Source organism: Ailuropoda melanoleuca, chromosome 13 (assembly GCF_002007445.2).
Source record: "Ailuropoda melanoleuca isolate Jingjing chromosome 13, ASM200744v2, whole genome shotgun sequence".
In the NCBI taxonomy this organism is placed as follows: domain Eukaryota; kingdom Metazoa; phylum Chordata; class Mammalia; order Carnivora; family Ursidae; genus Ailuropoda; species Ailuropoda melanoleuca.
In genome coordinates this window covers 21,394,664-21,418,920 of record NC_048230.1, presented here as the reverse complement: position 1 = coordinate 21,418,920, position 24,257 = coordinate 21,394,664, and the positions used below count along the sequence as shown (strand labels likewise).

General features: G+C 38.6%; 1 protein-coding gene across 2 annotated transcripts in view; it reads right to left on the bottom strand.

Moving 5' to 3' along the window:
• SPOP (speckle type BTB/POZ protein) overlaps positions 1 to 24,257 on the bottom strand; it is a 62,570-nt gene that overhangs the window by 13,861 nt on the left and 24,452 nt on the right. The window contains exons 2-6 of one of the 2 annotated variants that reach the window (XM_002923735.4): positions 17,991 to 18,041; positions 6,494 to 6,637; positions 5,715 to 5,836; positions 3,093 to 3,244; positions 2,829 to 2,956 (exon numbers count right to left, since the gene is read on the bottom strand). In XM_002923735.4, coding sequence (XP_002923781.1) covers positions 2,829 to 2,956; positions 3,093 to 3,244; positions 5,715 to 5,836; positions 6,494 to 6,571 — 480 coding nt within the window. In that variant the 5' untranslated portion in view covers positions 6,572 to 6,637; positions 17,991 to 18,041. The remainder of the gene's footprint in view (positions 1 to 2,828; positions 2,957 to 3,092; positions 3,245 to 5,714; positions 5,837 to 6,493; positions 6,638 to 17,990; positions 18,042 to 24,257) is intronic. The other variant, XM_011230461.3, reaches the window with a different exon arrangement.

Sequence of the window (24,257 nt, the reverse complement as noted above, 5' to 3'; positions counted from 1 at the left end):
GTACAATGTTAGGAAAAATTACCTGACCTCCCTAGGTGCTGCTTCTCTCAGGAACGTGAAATGAAGATAACAGAACTAATCCAGCTCAAAGGATTGTGATATGAGACAATTCAGGGAATGCTTTGAAAATGCTTCCAAATATGTTAACTAAGCCATATCAACTTGGACGAATCGGCACATTTCCTAACGGACAAAAACATCACTGAGAATTGGAGGTGAACCCAGTGTGGCGCATTTTAAACAAGACCACCCACTCAGGATTCGGACAGTATGCCATCTAATTTCACTTAAATGCTCATTAACAGTAATGCCACGGAAATAAAGCCCAACACAAACATGTGATTCTCAGTCTTTCACCTTAGGATTCCTTCCTGCGGCCTCTAGGAACAGCCAAAAGAATCCACAGAACAACCGTTCTTTTTTATCAGGATGCAATAAACTTGTTTATAAATAATCCATAGGAAGATAGGCTGGAAGTGCCCAGGCCAGAGGCTGAGTGAGGGACAGAGCAGTGGAGGACTCATAACCTAAATTTGTATGTGGACATCAACTTCATAAAAGCTTCTAAAAAAAAAAAAATACTAGCTAAAAACCAATAGTATATAAAATATAAATATGAACTAAGATAGTTGTTTATAAATAATCTATGGACAGAAGGGAGCAACAGGTCAAAAGGACAGAATGTACAGCAAAGAATGATCTAGATCTGAAAAGCACTAAGAACTTAGATGAGCTGCAGACATTTTTAAAACCCACACATCCAACACACACCCCCACGCAACCGTCTTGCAATGCTGAATGCTACTAAGTCCACAGAGAGCCTTGGAACAGAAACGAGTCTCACTAGGCACAAGCCCAAGTATGAGAAGCAACACTCAGCACCTGCGGCCAACAGAGAAGTGTGAGAGGAACAGATGGCACACCTGGTTCGATGGTAAGAAACCGATGGCATCAGCAGAACTCAGCAGACGCTTCCCTGTTCAACATCTCCTCATTTCCAAAGTGTCATCTCACTTCCCTTCTAAGTCAGTAAGACAAATCTAAACTTAACTACAGGATTTCTCCTCAGAGAATTTCATATGGGGAAGCGAAGGGAGAGAGTTTCATATGAGGAAGCGAAGCCTTGGACTTAGCCACAGGATGAGACTGCCAAGTGAGGGCAGGCAATCGGTTTCCAATTCAAGAATGTCAGTTAGGAGCAGCTGGACTGGATCTGGGGGGATGGGGTGGAAGGGGGATCATGGGAGAAAAGGCCGGACCCACTGTGGACTGGAAGATGCGACAATAGAGGGGTACACTTTGCCTAAAGCAACAGAGGCAATATTTAGAGGAGAATTCTCTTCCTTGAGAACAGTTCAAAGACTGGCTTTCATTTCCAACATTAGAATTTTCCATTATTTTAAAATCTTTCTGAAATACAGGTCTCTAAGGTAGGTGAAGACTAAACTGATGGTCTTAAGTTTTCACCGAACCTCAAACAAAACCGCCTAATTGTTCTCATTTCTTCACTTGGGCAACTGAGTGTGATCTGTAACTAGTAGGACTTATACAAAATTCCAAACTCAAGTTCACAGACAAAAACAACTGCAATATTTTAATGTATTTATAGAAATACTCTAGTACTTCCTTTTTTTACTTCACAACAACAAAAGAAGAGGAGGTAGCCATTATGCAACTATTTTATGTACTCAGTGTAGTACTTTAGTAGTGCTAGCTACTCCGCATCCAGACTCGTCTACCCCCAGCAACTATTCTGCAGAAATACTCAATGAGCTGTGACTGGGGAGAGAAGCCGGCTACTGCTGGCCAGGCCTCTTCCTCGAAAGGGCAAGATCCCTAAGGGACACCCTTCCCTGCTGCACAGGTGGCGGTAAACCTTTGGAACTGTCATTAACTCACAGTGTGAGCCCATTATTTGGCAGAACACACCGACAGTTGGGGAACTTGCTCGCACCCTTCCCATGAAAACACAGTGGTCACTCTCCAGTGGTGCTGTTCAGGAAGTGGTTCTGGACCATACGAAGTACAGGGAACACAAAGATCCCACGGCACTGGAGGTGTTATTCATTCACTACGCTGTGAGCTTGTGAGTATTTGGAAATATACCGATAACGGCATTAAGTGACTGATGAGATACATACACCCATTAAAGAAACCACTTTCCAACTCATGCTCACTTTGGGAATATTTTAAGGCTTCTCCTGTAAACCCAGACAGGCTCTTAGACCACTGGTGAGAGAAAGACTCTCCTGGCTGACGACAGACAACCTTCTAGCTAACCACGAGTTAGAGAGCTTTACCTACCCTTCAGTCTAGAAAAAATGGTTCTTGCCATCGTTTCACAACTCCAGCAAGACAAAACGGATATACCCAACTCCTGATAAAAGTCATCTAGCAGAGCAGAAAAGGAAAGTGATCTGGGGTCAAACACAAGTGGACCTCACACTTCAGAAGTCAGAAAGTTTAAGGGATAAATCCACATATCGAGCTGCTAGCCATTCTCCTCAGCCTGCAGGGCCAGTCTACCCCCATGCTACCTGAAGACACCCCGAATGAAAAAGCCAGAATCCTGACCCAAGCAAGTCAAAAATCGTTCATCCCGAGAGAGTGCGCAATCTCTGTTTTCAAGAACAGCAACAAGCAGAAAGCTGCAAGTGCCCAACAAGCCTGAAATCACGACACAGTTTTCATCACAGAAACCGCATTCGTGCAGCACCACTCCACATGGGGACTTTTCTCTCTCTCCATCCCTGACACGATGTAATTAAGTCTACTGATACCCGTCAGGTCTGGGAATTGCTAGTCTCACCTTGGGGTAAAGGACTCACCTCACAGAAGAGGGTAAGCTTGTCATCAGGGAGAAGCCCGTTAGCCTCATCCAAGAGAAAATCTCTACGGATGAATTTTTTGAATCCCCAGTCTTTGCCTTGCACAAACCTATATGCCCGTTGACTCTCTGGAGTGAAAAAAAAAGTCATATTTAGATTGACTCAAAAAACAAAACAAAAAACCAGATCAAATCCATAACTTCTCTGCGTATGAAGTTGCTTGATGTGAAAATAAAGGAGTCAAATGAAGACGAGAACATTTACCCATAGCTTTGGTTTCTTCTCCCTTGGCATTCAGGATGGAGAATTTGAATTTTGCCCGAACTTCACTCTTTGGACAGCTGACCAGTAACAGGTAAAGTGACAGGTAATCTTTGCTTTCTTCATCTAGCCCTTTTGGGTTTACTCGCAAACACCTGCCCAAAACAGGGAAAAAAAAAAATAGGTTGGAAGCATCCACGCTTATAGGCTTTGTGAAGTGACAGGAGAAACAGAACATCTACTTCTCAAGAGAGGAAGATGTTAAGAAAACCAATCCAGGCCCCATAGCAGGAGATTCAGATTCAGCAGAATGACAACTTGGGAACCATTTTTTGAGAGCAACCTGAGTACCTTTTAAAGAGTAAACAACAAAAGTAAAGGGGCATTCTAGAATCTGACAACACATCCCTTACATCTCTTTCTTCATAATCTCCTAAAATCAGTCTTTTCTCCCCCTAAAATATTTTAAAATTGAGCCTACTTCCACTCTGTTCTAATCGTCAATCTCAGGAAGGCAGCCCTTCCTTTTGTCAGGACTATAACGAAACCATGAAAAACAAAATGTTGGGGGCACATGGGTGGCTCAGTCGGTTAAGTGCCCGACTTTTGATTTCAGCTCAGGTCATGATCTCAGGGTTGTGAGATTGAGCTCCGCATCAGGCTCTGCACTGGGCATGGAGCCTGCTTAAGATTCTCCCTCTCCCTCTGCCCCTCCCCCACTAAAAAAGTATCACTGAGCCCTTTAATATCACCTTGGGAGAGGAAAAAATATTCCAGAGAAATATGCAAATAGTACATAATCTTTTACAGATATTTTATCAATCTGGCAATAATATCCTAAGATTGAAATAAAGAAGGAAGTATGGAGGAAGCACAGACAAAAGTAAACTCCCATTACACAGGGTAGAGTTCCAAGCTAGGCTTCCAAATCAAGTCAGAGATGACAATCTGTTGCCAATGAATCAAAACAAATTTCAGACAGATTTAATAGGTTCAACTGAGTTAAGTTGTAAATGTCATTAGTTGAACTGCATGTGGTTCACACTACTTCTACCACATACAACACATAGGCCACGTGCATCCTTAGGCCTTGCCAGTGTTACGGCACCTCTCTCCAACAGGTGGCCCAATCCAGTGCCTCTCCGGGGAGTGCATATGCAGCACACATTGTGCTCAAGATGTGAATTTAAATACAATGCCTAACACTGGGGTGCCTGGGTGGCTCAGTCAGTTAAGAGTCTGACTCTTGATTTCAGCTCAGGTCATGATCTCAGGGTCAGGAGATCGAGCCCCACGCTGGGCTCTGTGCTGGGCACGGAGCCTGCTTAAGATTCTCTCTCTCCCACTCCCTCTGCCTGCCCCTCCACTGTGCTCGATCATGCTCTTCTCTCTTAAATAAATAAATACAACACCTAAGAATAAAGCATTCTCTCAGCACCTAGTAATACACTGCTTAATGGACACAGCCAACAAATACTAAAGGGAAGGAGAGTGGTTTAACTCTTCAGTAGGTTATCAGAGATCAAAACTGGGTGGCTGATACACATGTGTTCTGGTCTTGGCAGCAAACATATGGTTGTATCCTTAACTGCCAACTTCTCTTCAAGGGGATACATGGTTTGGATGGGACTGACCCCCACTCTCAGATCATATTCCCCTTGCTGTAGAGATTAAGGGAGGGAACCCAAACCTAAATCAGTCAGTGCATGTAGGACATATTCTTGGCCACAGAGTTAATTCAGAGAAAGTTCAAAGACATCTGCTGGATGGTAGTGGGTTATACCCATTGCTACTGCCAGTCATCCTTTAACCACAAGGAAAGCTAGACTTGAGATGTCCAACAGTGTGGAGAATAGAGAGATGGGGTCCTTAATCTCACCACCGGGCTGCTGGATCAAACTACCTTCAAAACCATCCTATACCCTGGGAATTCCCGTTACATCAGCAAATAAATCTCCTTTATTGTTTAAAAGCAGGCAATTTAAAAGTTGAGATTTTTATGCTAAAATCTAAATTTCTTGCTTTTCTTAAAAAATCAGCAAATATGACAATGGTCAGCCCTTATTTACACAAAGCTATAGATGGCTGGAGCTGAGCAGCCACCGCCCCTTTCAGAAGGTCATTCAACACTCATCCCATGTATGAATATCATTTATAACACCGGCCTTCTTTACTCATTTATATTACCCTATAACCATTTGAGTTTGCTGATCCCTGACATGCCCACTGAATTAATTCAACAAATATACAGTGAGGGGTGCCTGGGTGGCTCAGTCGGTTAAGTGGTCAACTCTTGATTTTGGCTCAGGTCATGATCTTGGGGTCCTGGGATCGAGACCTGTGTCAGGCTCTGTGCTCAGTGAGGCATCTGCTTGAGGATTCTCCCTCTCTCTCCTCTCATGCTCTCTTTCTCTCTCTCAAATACAGAAATCTTTAAAAATATTTTTTACAATGAACACCTATCGTGTGCCAGGCACTGTTCTAGGCACTGGGGAATACATGCAGAACAAAACAAAGTCTCTGTGTGCCTTCAGGATCTTATGTTCTAGTCAGGTTCTGTCATAAAACCAAGCAAAACAGGCAACTTTTAGAAAAATTCTTACAGCTAGATATAGTCTTCCTCACCATTTCAGTTTATCATTGGCTCCTGATGAAAAGGTCGAACTTTTAATGACTTCACCCATTTCCTCCCGGCAAAAGCTAAAGTTATTGATGGTCCACATGTAGGAGAATTTCACTACCTTGATCTGTTGATAGAAAACCAAGAAGCGATTAAATAGGAAGTGGGCAACCCTGAAAAACAGGCTGCAGATCAAATAATCATTTTTCCTCCCCCCTCTGTCTGTATGAGTCCCATAGGAAGATAGCCCTGTCTGGCCAGCATGGAGGCTCAGCTTTTTCTGTCCCTCACCCACATTTTGAGAAATCTCACAGTGACCAACTGCTTTCATAACATTTCTTCACTTCTGAGAAACACTGGGTGGAAAGTGAGAAAAACATGGACAGGGGTGGGCAAGCAGATAATAAAGCTGTCCCTAAAACAAGCCTCTGCTCAGAGCGGCACTTGACAATTGAGATGCTGATGCCACTGCCTGGGGTTGCAAATCTCAAACCTGGTTTCCTGTGAGTTGCCCAAAGAGGAACACATTTCCATCAAGGTGGCTGTAAGTGGATCTAGTTTCAAAGATCACCCCGCTTTCAACCTCCAGTGAAAACCACTGGCCTAGTACATTCAGATGCCATGTGAAAACAAAGGAATGGAAAGCTGTCAAGTACTTTATGTATCTGCTCTTTGACACTTATGTCCTCGAGAAAGCAGGAAACCTAATGAAGAAATCTTATTCTTTTCATTCACCAAAATCCTTCCAAGATACACAATTTACAGAGCGAAAACATGAACTTACCTGTGTGTAGCACCAGCTCTCAGCTACGGGGCCACTCGACATTTCTGCCGGAGGTGGAGGACTTGGAACCCTTGACATCGCCAGTTTGAAGGTTAAACAAGGTCTCCACAGTCAGGGGACAAAGATTTCTCTTCTCTCTTCACCCTGGTTGACCCAAGAAGCATGAGGATTTTATTAGATTAATGGTATACTATCCGATTTCCATTTGACCTTGCAGACTGGAAACTGTGTTTCCTGCCTGGAATGCTCTACCTTATCATTCAAATGGCTCCTTAGCATTCGATGTTAACCTCAGAGAAGACCACCTAATCTAAAGCAGCCTCCTAGTCACAATTCTAGCACCCTATTTCCATCCTCTGCCCAATTCCTAATTATCTTACCAAATGAATCTCCTTAAAGGGCATATAAAGTACATCCATGAAAAGGCTGCCAAAGAGGACACAACATAGTGAACACCAGATACAACTCTGCCACTGGCTCCTTTCTCTGGGGGCACAAATACTCCACTCCTAAAAGAAAATGACCTTGTTACCTCTCTCACTACTGTCTCATCTCCTTCTACACTTCAGTGCAAACATTCACCCCTTTCTTAATGTGTTCCTTTCTCTGTAGCATTAGAGATCTCCTCGCTTACATACTCCATCACTATCCAATTTTCCAGATTCTTCTTGGTTTGTTTTCTGATCATTCCTCAATCTCTCTTATTGGATTCTCTTTCTCCATTGTCATTCCCATGTTTGAATTTTCCATCACTTTCTCGATCTATATTAAACTCTTTCATTTTATCCACCCCCAGTGTCAAAGTTTTGCCTTTACACAAATGACTCCCAAATCTCTCTGTGACCTGTCTCATAAGCCTCAGACCACCTTCAAATAACTGCTGTACATCTCAACAGGGTGTCCCAGCAGCAAATCAAATCCAAGTTGAACTTCTCCCCACCAAGGCCTTCCTAAACACAAAGCCATTCAAAACATTGGTGAATCTGGTTACAATTTTTAAGTAGCATAAACAAAGCCAAAAAACAAACTGGACAAAAAAAAAAAGAGCTTGCAATGCATGATGAAGGGGTAATTTATGAATTGGTATGTAAGCTTTCTACAAAATTCATAAGAAAAAGGCCAACTACCCTGGAAAAATATTGCTCACAAAAAACGAAATAAAATAGTTCTTAAAGTTTTACACCTTTCAGACCAGCAAGAAAAAAAATCATCCATACCATGTATGGGAACATGGGGACTCTCCTACACTGCTGGTGAGACTGTAAACTAGGATGTATATTTCGGACAGGAACTTCCTGTATGCAGTGTATTGACTATACATGCACACTAAGACTTAGTAATTCTACTTTAACTGTATACACGTTAGCGTGGGGGTTTCCTAAACTTCAGCGTGCATCCAAATCACCTGCTGGCCACCGTCCCCCAAATTTCTGATTCAGAGGTTTAAGCTAGGCCCACATATCTGCATTTCTAACAAGTTTCCAAGTGATCTTGATACGCAGGTCCTGGCACCACATTTTAAGAACCACTGCCCAAGAGAAACCCTGCACGTGGGCGGAAGACGATACTGAGAAGGCCGTTCAGTGTGGCACTGCTCATTACAGTGAAAAACTAGAAATAAACCAAAAATCCATTAGGAGGAAAATAGAAAACTAAATTGGGTTATTTCCATATGATGGAAAACTATATTTCAGGATTTTAAATTAATGAACTAGATCTGCAGCACCATGGAGATGAGATCAAACAATGCTAATGAAAAAAAGCAAGTTTTGGAATGTCAAGTGCCATACCTTATTTATGCAAATTTAAGATTTATATATTATTTACAGATATGATGTATGCATTCAGTAGAAGTAAAAAAACAAAACAAAACAAAACAAAAAAACACACTGACAAGCTATGCATCAGATTCACAATGGGAGAGCACGGGAGAAGAACGAGGCCAGGACAAGGATGTAAGACATCTCAAGTTGCTCTCTCCTGTTTCTTTTCAAATGAGGATGATTTGAAGCAAATATGGAAATACATATGTCTGTTAGTTTGGGATGACAGCCACTTGAGTATACACCATTTTTCCTACTGTTCTGCTTTATTTTAAAAAGTATATTATATTGTAAGAAGAGTGTAAGGATGTATTCCATTACATCAAACACTGGTTTATAATATCCAAGGGAGAATTTTCTGAACACCTGGTTTGTTTTCAGCTGTGCACAGACAACATGAATAAAACTGATCAGGTCGCCCTCTTTGTCTGGCTACTAGGAAGCCATGAGACATATCTGTAAGCCATCTCTTGAAACTCTAGGATCACATGCTCATTCTATAATAGCTTTATTATTTTCTTTTTTCAATTTTTATTCATTTATTTTAGAGAGAGAGAGCAGGGGGAGGAGCAGAAGGGAGGGATAAGCAGACTCCCTGCTGAGAGCAGAGCTGGATGCAGGGCTTGACCCCACGACCCTGAGATCGTGACCCAAGCCGAAATCAAGAGTCGGGTGCTTAACTGACTGAGCCACCCAGACACCCCAGCTTTATTACTTTCTTAACACTGTTATTCACTTTGCTATAAATCCCTCAACCGTTTACTCTTTTATATGTTAAGTACTTCTGAAAACTGCCTCAAATCCCTTATAGAAAGAGTTATACATGAACAACAACAACAACAAAATCACTCAACTCAACACACATTCACTGGCCACTTAAGTAATAAGCATGGAAGGGGATTAATAAGACACAGTTGTATCCCCACAAAGTAATACCATTGGTATTACCAGAGTCCCCACTGGTTTTAAACACTATCCCACAGACATTTACAACTAAAGCATCCCATGTAATCACAGATGGGAGTTAACAGTTCTATACACATGACATGCTATTTCACTTAAGCTAGCAAACTAAGCAATGCAGTGGCATTTGGGCTCCCTGGTTTGTGCAGTTCATGATTCCAGGATACACTCAAGAACCAAATGCTACATTTAATCACCTGTGATCAAGGTGTGCTTCCATTAGATGGAAAACACATTCTCAGGAACTGTTTGTCTAGTAATGAATTAAATGCACCTTAGGCAGTTTTACAAATCCCAGTTACCATTACTGCCGGTAGGAGCCAGAATGAAATTTCAAAATTCCCACTTAAAACTATCTTTTGGGCAGACTGGCGATGAGGGTGTGAATTTTACACATTAGTTAAGAGCCTAAAATTTGGCTCTGGAGGTGTGCGGTGCAGCTCTACACTGAGGGATCATAAAATACTAACTTAAGTTTATTTTGAAGTTTTAAAAAATACTTCAAATTTACCTAGCAATTAATAATTTAAGGATTCTCTAAGCCTAAGAAAAAGACAAGTTTAAAAAACAGTTTATTTGAATGGCTTAATTGTTGTTACTGAACCATGGTCCATTATTACAACCAAAAAAAAAAAAAATACTACTTTGGTCTTTGCCATTTTTTTCTATCTTTTTTGCTTCACATTTATTTTGTAGCCAAGTCTTTTGGTTTTTCTTTTCTTTTCTTTTTTAATAATATCACCTTTATTCCAATTTTAAAGAAATGTCTAACCCAGCAGTTAGTAGCACTGGAAGATGAGCCTTAGACTCTGAGGAGCTCTAACCACACAACCAGCTGAGAAGGAAATTGACTAGGACAGCCCAAGTCTAATTAATTTCACTCATAGCAGGTACCATGGGCAAAGTGTTCATCACCAAAGTAGCCTAGGGTTACATGAACTCTCTAGCACTTCATGCCAACTGCTGCAGATGCCCAGCAGGAAAACAATTTCAGAAAAGAGGAGGTCTACTTGAGGGTCATGGTTTGAGAACTTTCATAGGAGACAACAAGCACCAAAATACAGTATCCCTGGCTTCAAAAAAGTTAGGACAAGACCATCTAAGTTGTCTAGTGAGAAATTTCTTTTCCAAAGCTTAGCAAATTTCCCAGTATGCTGACAACTCTGAGGCTGAACATGTCTATTATATACTACTATTTATTTTCTTATTTACTCTATTAAATCCTGACCCATGAGGTGACACCTCTTCTGAGTCACACCAAAAAATGTACTTTAAAATATCTGTCGGGGCGCCTGGGTGGCACAGCGGTTAAGCGTCTGCCTTCGGCTCAGGGCGTGATCCCGGCGTTATGGGATCGAGCCCCACATCAGGCTCCTCCGCTATGAGCCTGCTTCTTCCTCTCCCACTCCCCCTGCTTGTGTTCCCTCTCTCACTGGCTGTCTCTATCTCTGTCGAATAAATAAATAAAATCTTTAAAAAAAAAAACAACAACAAAAAAATAAAATATCTGTCAACTGTAATACTGCTCAAATTCCAATGAAGGTAGTATCAAATTAGCAGCCAATAGCAATCACTAACAGAATGCATCTTAGTGGGTATTAGGAGTCCATAAAGTTGCTAATTATTTTTGCCAAAAGACTCCAGTCAATCAATATAGTATGATTTCCAACTACACATTAAACTCTGGAGAGTAGACTGAAATAAAAAAAGAAAATATATTAATGTTGTCATGATGCACATGCATGACACTTTCAATCACACCTGTACAGTGTACTTCTTTTCTGCCTTCTTTTACACCTATGAACACTTCTGTTGCCTTCAGTAGACTTGAAGCTTTTTAAAAGGAACCTGCAACTCTTCTTCTTTGTGTCCCCTTATCACCTAGCACAGCCTGCCTAAAACAAGGCATTCAGCAAAAATACTTTGATGACTGAAACATTTATCCAGTTGCATTCTAGTTCATTAACTTTTCTGCTTGTTTCCCTCACATATCTCTAAAGGAGTCCTTTGAACAGTGCTGAGTATATTAGATTTGCAATGTAATGAGAATCATTAATTTGTTCTTTTGGATGAGTTACACACAAAGCCAAAAACTCCTAGCCTGGCACTCTCAAGTATCAGCCCTGGTAAAACTAAGGTTCTCATCCAGTACACCAAGTGTATCTTCGTTCTACAAGGGGAAAGAAATCGGATAGAATTTCCCTCATTTTAAAAACATGAATTGGTAATTTGAACTAAACTCTTACGTAATCAGGATTCTTTGAGGACAGAAGTTGAATTCCCTATACAATGGAGGGAAATGTCCCAACAGTTTAACCTGCAGTATATGCAGAGCTAGGCTAGAACACTCTCCGGAATGTGTTACAAAGACAGCTTCTGCAGTTCTTTTTTATCTTTCTTTTAGTCCCTATAAGCAGTCCTCCATCTTCAATCTAATCCAGTCATCCAGAGAATTAAAAAAAAAAAAAAAAAAGAATATCAACAACCAACACAGGCATATCACATACATGACATCTGTAAGTTAGCCATACAGATCCGTTGGTCTTAAAATTACAGGAGTAAAAAAAAATAACTACAGGAGTATGACTGAGGAGATACGACACTGAACCATGAAATTGTTTTGTAAGCCAAAACTAGTCAAATATTGGCAATTTCACGTGGTTCAACATAATACACAAACACGCACAAGCTAGACGGCTGGGAACATAGCTTCTTAAAAGAATGGTTTATTAGGGACTTTTTAAAAGCCTATTACTTTTTTTTTTTTTTCTTTTGGTTTAAAGCCTTGTACAGTTTCCAAGTAAGGAAAAATCCCAATAACTATTTTAAACCTGAGAGACGTTGCATTTTCAAACAGAAGTTGCCAAAAAGATTGTTGACAAAAAACAAACAAAAGAAAATCCCATGAAACTATGGGAAGACTTGGATATATTCATTTTTGAGAAACTGATGTGACCTCAAAGTAATGTTTGTATTTCTCCTGTTACAGCGTCCTCAATAATACACAACGTGTGAGGTAATAACTTCTTTCTCATTACCCTAAGGATAGATTATTACAGGTCATACTGACTTCCTCTGTTGCAAGGTTTGAATGACTTTTGAAAATTTGTCATAGGTAAACTTATTGCAATTCAATCTAGTCTAACAAAATACTAAATGTACCTTTTTTTTTTTTTAATTTACAGACACTTCTTAAAATGAAACTAAGGGCAATCAAGAGAGACCTCAATAAGCAAAGGAAAGATTGGGGTTTCTCTTATATCCCTTAACAGGTTCATGCTTTATAAAATTTACAAGTTAAAGATAACTGCTTTTGTCTTTATTGAGATATAAATGACATACGACACTATATTTGTTTTTTTCATTCTTTAACAAAAGGATTTCATATTAAGTGAATCTAAAGATCAAGAAGAAAAAGTCAACAGCCTAATGGAAATATGGGTGAAGAACAGCCCATGGTTTGCAGAAATGTAAATACCAGTGGTTCTGAAATATATGAAAACATCTTCAACTCTCATTCATAATAAGATAAATGCAAATTAAACCACACACTGATTCACCCAGTGAATTGGCAAAGATCAAAATGTTTGATAACACTTGCTCAGGGTAAGGAGAACATTTCTTTTCTTTTCTTTTTTTTTTTTTTTAAAGATCTTATTTATTTATTCGACAGAGATAGAGACAGCCAGGGAGAGAGGGAACACAAGCAGGGGGAGTGGGAGAGGAAGAAGCAGGCTCCCAGTGGAGGAGCCTGGATGTGGGGCTCGATCCCAGGACTCCAGGATCACGCCCTGAGCCGAAGGCAGACGCTTAACCGCTGTGCCACCCAGGCGCCCCAGGAGAACATTTCTGATTAGAATATAAATTGTTACACTCTGCATGAAGGGAAATGTATGTCAGAATGAATAAGAAATGCATATACCCTTTGATCCAGCAATTTCACTTCTAGAAATTTACCCTACTGATATATTTAATATGACAAATATAAAAGGTTTTTTCACTGCGGCATTATTTGTAATCACAAAAGAATGGAAACAACCTAAAAGTCCATCAACAAGGGTCTGATTAAATGAATTATGATACAAATTGACAATATAATAAAAATCTGTTAAAAAATGGGAAGGTTCTTTCTATTTAAAGAGGCAAAAATATTTATTTATTTTAACATATACATAATATTCTCTGTAAAGCTATACAAGACCCTAGGGACACTGGTTACTTCCAAGGAAGGAAACCAGGGTACTTGGGTGGGAAGAAGCTTTCCATTCTATTTCCCTTTTGTACTTTTTGAATTTTGAACCATGTGAATATATTATCTTTTCAAAAAAATTTAAAAAATTTTTTAAAGCAATTAGCAGTCTTTACAATTAATCTTTCTAAGTGATGAGATGGCTTATAAATCAGACCCTTATGAAAGAAAAGATAGGAATTCTCCAGTGATCTCCATTGCTATCTAAGTAAAATCTACCTCTGTCATGACTGCCAAGACTTCAGTGTATGTCCCTGACCTCATCTAACACTTACCCTTCACAGTCACTATGCTTCAGTCACTCAGGCCTTTAATTCTACTTAGTGAGCACACCAGGCTATTTCCTGAGCCTGGAAAGCTCTTTCTTCCCTCAGATCTTTTCATAGCTGGCTCCTTGTCATTTAAGTGTTCTATCAAGTGTAATGTCTTCAGAGAGGCCTTCCCTGACCCCCAACTTCCAGCCTGCCCCTCTCATTACATTACCCTATTTCATTTTCTTCATTATCACTACCTGAAATGATCTTGTTTCAAATTTCTTGTCTATTGTCTTCCACACCAGAAGTTAAGCTCAGAGAACAGCAACCCCCGTACCGAAAATGGTTATCATAACAGGCCCTCAGTAAATATTTGTTCAATGAAATTGTTGGTGAATAACTAGACTACTGTCTTGGGGGATCATATTTTTCCTTAATGAGCTCCAGTTAAAGGTTAAAGTTTGGGAGTTGCTGAGTAAGTAACAGCTATTAAGAATTTAGGCATACTTTTAAAACAACAAAACATTTTCAAAAAGAAAAGTATCAGTTCATCTCACTCCAATTTTAAATAACTCATTCAGTATGTTCCAAAACGACACTCTCCTTCGATCAAAAAAACCAAACCAAAACAAAACAAAAAAACCCCAAAAAAACCCCCAAAACACTCCAAGAAAACTTGGGAGAAAAGGTAAGCCTGTCAGGCTCAATGGGGAGTTCCCAAATCCATAAGACAACAGTAACATAAGCGCATCTTCCAGAATAGGGTAATCCTGGTTATAGAAAGTGCTACAATAACTGCCAGGAATTGAGGCTAGACCTCGAGAGTTCTTTCAAGTTGAAGCCTATATAATAAAATTCCAATATATTGATATAACTGAGGCAGATCCTTAGCATCGTTACTTACATTTGACCTTGAATTTTCATATCTGACATGAGGTTTGATTCCCATAAAATTGACAGTAGAGAAAACATATTTAACATTAAATATATACACATGTAAACATGTCCATGTAGAAATATAGACATACCTCTGAAACCTGCCTAGACACATAACTTTTTTCTATACCAGCCTAATTTGTAGAACATATTTTGTGCCGTAGCCAAATATTTATCTAATTAAGAGTTGAATTATTTTTGCAACTGTTGTTATTTAAGGAAAACTCAGAAACAAGTATACTAGTATGTATGCAGGTAGATTCCCCAGTTTACAGATATCTTAGCCAAGCATAGACACCGAAATGATTTTAAGGATTAGATATACTTTCTTAACATAAAAAGGCTATTTTACCTTCTTCTCCTCAGTTTAAGTGTTATAAGATGGTGATTTACAGAAATAGCCTGGCTGGTAAGACTCATCCAAAGCCAAGATGAGGATGAACAAGAAGGTACATGAAAGGATCTCAAGTCATGGAAAGTAGTGGGATAACCAATAGATAGCTCCCACTGGCTCCCAAACCTTAGTGTGTGCTGGCTGTTTACAGCCTTACTGCCCTTCTCTACAGGTTATAAATAACTGCAAAGTGTCTGTCCCCAAGGAGACCTTTGCAGCCAGCTCAAAGGTTAAAATATGGAATAATTCTCATTCTGGATGAAACTCTTCCAGTTACCAGAAAAATGAAGGAGCAAAAAAATTTATTGCCAATTTAAGTTAAAGGCTGGGGAATCATTCCCTCTCCCTAAAAACTATTATATAAAAGTTGTTATACAGACATATTAGCATAGTTCACTACCCCAAAAATATACCCAGAGAGAATGCAATGCATGCTCTGTTCCAAAGGCAAAGGTCTGTCCTGGAAAGGGGCAGAGGCCACTCAACAGTCTTGTAGGACAGCATCTCTTCAGACCTTAAAGAAAGACTTCTTGAATTGTTTTGCTTTTTAATTTAGGTAAAAATGACTAACTGAGCTAAATGTATCTAGTAACAACATCTTGTCTCCTCTTGGGTGAGGGATCCAGCACACCAAATCATGGCTGCAACAAGCACAGATTTCACAAGGTCTGGGCCAATATAATCAGGTGATGTGCTGCTGTTGTTAATTACTGAACCCCTGCTAGGAAAAAAAAACAAAAACAACTCCTCCAACTGCTTTAAAAAAAAAAAAAAGGCAGGGTTCATCAGATTAAGCTTCTCCACACATCACTTTCAAAATCAATCATCTGGGAAATGTCTGAAATGGAAAGACAGGAATCCAAATCAGTAAACAAATCTGATTATAAAGGGGCTATTTCACTTCAAAGTGGATCTCAGTTCCAAAAGAAAACACCTTTAGAAATGAAGTTAGATAGGCAGAACCAAATAATCAGCAACTTCTCTTTTCATAAATTATAATAATGTGTTGATTCCACTGATGACTTGGACAAAAATCTCTAGGGCCACAAAGAGCAAACTTACGAAAGATGAAGATTTTAACACATCCCACGTGTTATCAAAGATTTCTCCTCTAGGTTGAGAAAATTCATTCTAAAACAAGAGCTAGAACAGAATTTAAAAAAAGAAGGAGGAGGAGGAGGAAGAGGGGGAAAAACCTTATGGCTAAGAAGATATGTTTATTATATAATTATATTCTCAAAGCTGTTTTGAGATTTGGGAGGTTATATTACAGTTTTCCACCCTCTCCCCTCAACTACAAACTACGAAGAACCTTATAAAATTCAAATAGTAAACAGATGAAAGCCTTGGCCCTAATACAATTTAAGCGTGTCCAAGCTGCAAGGAATTCAGAAACAGGAGACTCGTTTCATGAAACAAACAGGCAGAGGTTGCATAACCTCACAAGGTCCTCTGGCCTTTCTAGAAGCCAAATTCAACATGCAGTTCTCTTCAGCCATCTATACTTTTAATCAAGCCATTTAAAAATATTTCTTACTAACACAATTTGGCTACAGAAAGAGCTCAAGGAATACATAGCAAAGAAGATCATCTAAACTGGTCTTAGGGTGTACTATGTGGACTAAGTGCATTAACTTCAAAGCTGAAAAGGCCCATCTACTCCAGAAAATTTGGTATACTCCAAGGGCAACCAATTCTCTTCAGCATTAACTACTACTATCTAGCAGTACAGAATCTGGTATTCTCTGGAGACACTGTTCTTTACAAGAGACACTTATGCCTCCCTTCAACTATGAAAGAGAGATGGAAGTGTATTTTTGCTTTAATCTCCTTTAACTGTAGTCTTACCAGAAAAAATCTGATGACTGTTCACATGGATCCATGTCCGTGCTCCTTACTTAGAAACCATCTGCAGAAAATAAATTCCCTCTTCTTCTAAAGTTATTAAAAATAAGCCAATTTCTATGTTAATGTTAAGGTTCTAACTAAGCTAAATGGAACAAAGGACGGGCAGGAAGTTCTGTTTTAAATGTTCATTCCAAAATTCATGACACAAGGAAAAAGTAAAACCACACAGGCAGACAAAACAGGGGAAAGTTAGACAGAATGTCTGTCTTAACAGAATTTCTTGGCTCCCAACAATTTGTGTCAGATTTTAAAAGACTAAAATGCAGTAATACCTATTTTACCCAATAAAACTCTGTGAAAATATACATAAACATTTGAGGCATAAATCTCATACGAAAAAGTAAAATTTTAAGATGCTGGCCTGAATGGCAGAAACATTTTTTAAGTTAACCATATAAAGATGAGCTCTACATTCATACACAAAGGCAGTCTGCTCAGAATTAAACACCTTGAACAGAGTAAAATGAAGTCCATGACTTGCTTTGTTTCCTTTTATAAACTGTAATTCTCATTTCCCTGAAGATCTTTTCTAGGGAGAAAAATCATTTTACTCTAAGGTCTCTTTATCATGTATTACCAACCACTGATTACAAATGTAAATTCCAACTTTTTTCCCTTCCACCATTAGTGTAAAGCTTTACATTATATGCTTCTCTTCAGAGAAGATCTGAAAAAATAGCTATGGTTTACTTCAGAAAAGAATACTTAGAATAAAACTTCTTTTGAAGTCACTTATGAAAAATGTTTCTTTAAAACCATTTGTAATGCTCACTATTAAAAAAAAAAACAAAACCTTACATGTTTACCTTCTATGAAGTCCAACTTTACATACCATTTGCACTGAAATGAAACAGTAGATTGCACTCAAGATGTGCATTTTTTAAAGTCATGGTAAATATTTCTGTGCACTTCATTCTGCTTTTTTCATGATCTTAAACTATGTTTAAAATAAAACTATGTAAAAACTCACCAAGTTAAGTCAGTAGGAAGACTCTAATTTGTCTTGTCTAACAGGAAACCTCTGTTGGAAATAGAGATGATGAATCAGACTTAACCAGATTCTGAATCTCATACAAGTCTTTACTTATTTTGGCTATTCTGAAAGGAAAAATCTTACAAAAGCAGGTAATACATTTGCTAGGATTTCCTAGTCAAAATGACCATTCTTAGATTTTATCACTAGTTCTGGATATTCTATTTTTTAGTCATCTCTCAAAAAGATTATACTTAGATATGAATATCTGAAAAATCCAAGCTAATTCCTTTAATCAACTGGCCTATGAATGCAGCAAAAATGAAATCACTGGTTTGCTTCGTGTCAACACCTACAAGAGGGGGGGTCATCATCACATTTGCCAGTTACCTCACAAACTGTTCAAAGAATTCTTATTTCGTTTTTATGTAAAACGGGTCAATTACACTGAAGCAAGATACATTTAAACAAAGCAATGTATTCTATGGTTTTAACAAACAGCTACCACAGTGAGGTTCCTGGTGAAGACTGGGGAGATGTCTTGGCTAAACACTACCACCGCCCTAATTATCTACCATAGCCTACGAAGTAACTCAAAACAGAAACAGGGATAAGACTGGTTGCCAGGCTTCCAGAAGCCTAACATAAGGAGAAAATTCTAGCACTCTCTTCCCTTTTGTGGGAAAATGAAGTACTGCATACACACTGGGAGATTCCTTAAAAATAGAATCTTTTCTTGAAAATCTAAACACTAACTTTAACTGGTAGACCTACAAATAAGCTTCTCTTATTTTCATAAACCAGTCTAGTTACTATCCATAATAGAAGGAGCCCTCACCAAAAACTGTCTTCAACTACTGATGCTAAAACAGGCCAGTCTTGATCAGAAGATTTAAGAGTAGCAAGAGTGAGGCTGAATTCATTTAACAAATATTTACTTAACACCAACTGTGCAAGGCATTCTTTCAGACACAGCGGTTAAAAAAAAAAAAAAAAAGACAGACAAGATTCCTGACCCTTTGAGGGTAGATAGACAAACACCTCTTAAGACTCTGTAAGTAGTCCTAGGCGGACGATGCCAACCAACTCTAAGAAATGAAAATGCTGAATGCTGGTGATTCTTAAAACAGAAACCAATACCATTAGTCCCTTACTCTTGATTTTTTTTTTTTTTAAAGTGTAAGGGTTTGGTTTCTCAGTTCATTTGCCACAATGAAGATTTTCAGGCCCAATGGATTAGCAAAATGTCAGGAGTCTGACAATACCGATGAGGACTGGGAGAAACAGGAACACCTCTCATACTACAGGGAGGATGGCAAATTAACACAACCAGTTCTGAAAAACAGTTTATTATCAATAAAACTAAAGATCCAGCAATTTCACTCTCAAAAATGACCCAGAGGAATTCCTGCACATCCATCAACACACATAAACAAGAACGTTCACAGTGGCATTGTTCCTAACAGCCAAAAACATCAACAGTAGAATGGATACATAAATTATGGTACATTCGTATAATGGGAAGCTATATGGCAGTGAAATTAAACTACTGTTCTACATAACCATATGGATGAAAGTTACAAACATATTGTTAGGTTCTGAAAGAAGACACAGAAGAACATATATTATTCTATTTATATAAAGTTCAGTAACAGACAAAACTAAATTATAATGGTTTGTAAGGAATCCTAGGTGGTAAAATCACAGAGAAAATGATTATCACAAATGTCAGACTCTCCACAAGAGCATGGGTTATGATCTAGAAGGAATACACAATATAGCAAGCTTCTGGGTGCTGGCAATGATATATTCCTAGGTCTAATTGGTGGTTATATAGGTACTTGCTTTTTATAATTCATCTTTATACAGTTATGTTTTATATATTTTTCTATGTTTTATATTTCATAATAAAAACGTTCAAGAAATACGTTAAAATATAGTAGCTACATATACACACACACACACACACATGCATATATCCTTCTACATCTAAGGGTGAATACAATGTCCTGCACAGAATACACACTTTTCTTTTCCAAGATAATTCATAAGGAGAAATCAGTAATAAAGCAGGGCCACCTAGGAATGAACACCTATCGACAGACTTGCCCATCATACTTTCTTTCTTTGAATTTAAATGAAATACCTAAGATCTGTATTTCAGGGAAATTTACAGTACTGACACAAATGTTTAAATCTACATAAGGCTATTCACTAGAAGCCATTAGGTAAAACCCAAATTATTATAAGAAATAATCCAAGGTATCTGAAAGCAAAGCCAAGATACAGTATTATTTTTTGGTATTACCTTTTTAGTTTAATCGTGGCCTCTGATGGAACCTCCAATGAAGTCCTATCTCATTTGGAGTAAAAGCCAAAATCCTTATAAATGGTTGGAAAAGGCCTGCACAATCAGACCTCATCTCCAATTATGTTTTCCTGTGCTCACTATGTTCCAGTCAAACTGCCCTTCTTTGCTGTTGTTCCTGAGACAGAACAGACCCATCCCTGCCTCAGGGCTTTGTACTTGCCTTTTTCTCTACCTGGGTAACTCTTCCCCTAGATATTCTCCTGGCACACTCCCTCACTATTGTTGGGTCTTTCTGTAATAGTCACCATCTCTGTGAGGCCTTCCTGGCACCCTTAAAAATGTCATCCTCTCCCCCAAGGCCACAATCCTATTCCTCCTTCATCACTTCATATTTTTCTCTAGCACATAAAATCATCTACCCTACTGTATCTGGAATGCATGAAAGGCAGATTCCTGTCTGGCACAAGGGAGGCCAGAAATAAACACTTATTTAATAAATGGCTGAGTTAATCTCTTTTTCTTTTGGATTTCCATTCTTGAAAGATTAGACAATAACTGTATACATTAAAAAAAGTTTCCCCTCTATGTCAGTTTATTTTTATTTATTTATTTTTTTAAAGATTTTATTTATTTATTTGACAGAGAGAGAGACAGCCAGCGAGAGAGGGAACACAAGCAGGGGGAGTGGGAGACAGAGAAGCAGGCTCCCAGCGGAGCAGGGAGCCCTATGCGGGGCTCGATCCCAGGACCCTGGGATCACACCCTGAGCCGAAGGCAGATGCTTAACGACTGAGCCACCCAGGCGCCCATCTATGTCAAATTTATTAACAAAGTTTGTTTTACTAACAAGTTTCAGGTTAGTAGTATCACTGAGTCACGGGTCAAATAAGACTTATAAAGAGTTGATACAAACTCAGCTGCATTTTCCCCCTGTTCTAGTAATAACAATGCTGGGAAACTAACAAAAGACAAGAACTCTTCCAGCATGCTGGGGCAGTTGTGTACTGGCGTACCCACTATGGGAACTTCTTGATAAGACGTAGCATGTAGACTGACTGCTTCCTTTAGTTAGGCTTTTCCAGTTTTGCGTTTTTTAAAAATGAGGTTTTATTTTAATAGAAGGGAAAAAAAGGTGTTTTTAAAAAGAATTATGTAAACAAAAGATAATTTCAAGAAGAAAGTTCTTTATATTTTTACTCCCACAGACATGGAAGGCTTCTGTTATGTATCCCGATGAAATATCCCAAGAACGTGACTACAGTTAGAGAAAAAAAGATTATTTTTGAGTTAGGTACTAAAAATTGTTATAGCAGTTTCCAGAGTGAAAGGGAAAACAAAACTCCATACTGTTAGTGTATCATACAATCTTATTCTAAAAAAAGATTAAAAATAGGAACATTTCTCCCCAGCATAAATTGCGGGACTGATGTGATAAAGAGCAGGTAGAGAACTCCACTCAAACTCAGTGATTACAGTGGCATACTAGAAATAATTTACTAAACAAAACTGCCTATCAGGTGATGACTTATGTCTGAGCATACAGAGAGAGCTTATACTTTTGATGGAACACTTTGCTCGAGGTAAAACTGGAGTAAACTTAGATCCCAAGGTTACTTTCCAACCACAATACTTGTGACCTGAACCATATCCTAAGACATGAATAAATCTGCAAGAAAATACAGAGGCATCTGATATTCCGTAGTTATACTTATTACTAAGGCTTCAACATTAAGGTCTTATCAATTGTTAAAAAAACTTCACACGTAAATTCTTAAATTCTTAAAGGTAGTTCACATATCCATGAGGTGAAAATATTGTATATATATTCATACATGAGGTGGCGGCCCAAATTCCTTGTTAAGAAAGGAAGTCCTACTCAAACACTTGCAGCAGGCAGAGTGTATTATTAGAGAAGAGTAACAGTTTTCATGTGTAACACTTCAGCATTCCAAGCGCTCAGAGCTCTGAATAGCTTCCACGTTTAAAGGGGAAAAGACATGGAGCATAAAAATTAAAAATATACTCAACCTTGCAATAATGAAGAAACTACAGTGGATTAAAGAGCCCAGACAAAAAAATTATAAACTAAACTACTGATCATTGAAACATACGGTCCCTGAACAAAATTTATCAGTAATAATTCTAATATAAGGTGAAGCCTTATATTTTTTTAATGCTTAATGTGACTAAGAATGGTCCAAGAAACTCTTTTATAAATATCAGTCATGCCTGGATCATGCTAAATTTAGAAGGTAACACAAGAATTCCCTGAACTGGACTGGAGATCAGTGAATAGTCCTATACTTGGTGGGAAGTATTCTAGGAGTTAAAAAGTAGTAAAAAAGGAAGGGAGAAAAGGAAGAGGTAAGGAGTCACTGACATTTGTGAAAAACAGCTACTGGAGATGAGACAATTAAAATACAAAACACTGAAATGCAAAAGTTGCCAAATTTATCAGATTCCAAAAAGAATCCATAGGAAAAGAAATTTTTAGAACCTGTGACCCTAATAAAAGAAGTTGGCATTTCGAGTTATGAAAGGGTTTCCTCATTCCTCTCTCTCCTCCAAACGATGATGTGAATACCAAAGTGGTGGGCCAATTGGGAGAATTCAGGAAAGATACTTAGGGGAAAAAAATCAAACCAGGGAAGCAGCAAGAACAACTATCACAACAAGGAGGAGGAGGAAGAGGACAAGGAAAGCGTTAGGGAGCCACAGGAGGCTGTTGTTTACTGGAGTTCTGTCTGTAACAGCAAATAAATGGAAACAATTTAAAGATCCAACAAAGGGTTTGGAAAAACTGAACTATTCATAGTGAAATAAAAATTAAACAGCTAAACCGAGGGCCCTAGATTTATATGCATCCAGATGGATAGACCTTGAAAAACAATAAGAAGAAAAACAAACGACTGTCATAGAATTTATATATTCACACACATTCTCTCTCTCTCTCTCTCACACACACACACACACACACACACACACACACACACACTGCACTGCAAGGATGCACACTGAATTCAGGGCAATAGGCTGACTGGGGAGTGAGGGTGGGGAAAAAACCCGAGAAAGTAAATAAAGAGGGTCTTCAGCTAGAGAGGTTTGTCACAGTCTCTCCACTTTTAGTTTGCCTTTTAAAAATGCTTCAAAAATAACGAATTCAGAAGGAAAAGTAAACTAGAAAAGATTTTTTTAAATCAACATCAGAGAAATATTTTAAATAGACAATAATGTAGTCTGAATCAAACAAACAAACAAAAAAAGCCAATGAATTCAGACCAGATCTTCTTAATAATGAAAAAACTAACTCTTGTTGATAAAATACTTTTCCCAGTTGACTGGAATTACATAGCACTGGGCTTACTTAAGCAGAGGGAGGAGGAAGCTGACTTCACATACCTCAGCAAGAAAGCACATTTTATTATTTTTATTTATTTATTTATTTAATTTTGAGAGAGAGGGAGAAAAAGTGGGGGTGGGAGGGAAAGAGCAGAGAGAGAGGGAAAAGGGACAGAGAAAGTGCTGGGCGTGGAGCCCCACATGGGACTCAATCTCATGACCCTGAGATCATGACCTGAGCCAAAATCAAGAGTTAGATGCCTAACCGACTGAGCCACCCAGGTGTCCGCCAAGAAAGCACATTTTACATACAACTAATACAGTAATCCAGCCTATCTTCAGAGGCTATAAATCCTTATAAAGTAACCAGGCTTCCACAGAGGACCTTCTCTTTCCTCTCCACCATTCTACCTTCTAACCTCCTGAAGACCTGTCCTCCATCCTTCCCCCTAATTTTATTCACTGCCCTCATAGGACTAATTCCTTCTTTAATCACCTCAATTTTTAGTGCCTGAACTCAAAGACAAATTTTTTTAAATGAAAACTTGAGACTTTTTGAAATGATTTAAGCTTTTTTTCCTCTTCCAATTACATTTTTCCCTCTCTTTTCCTTT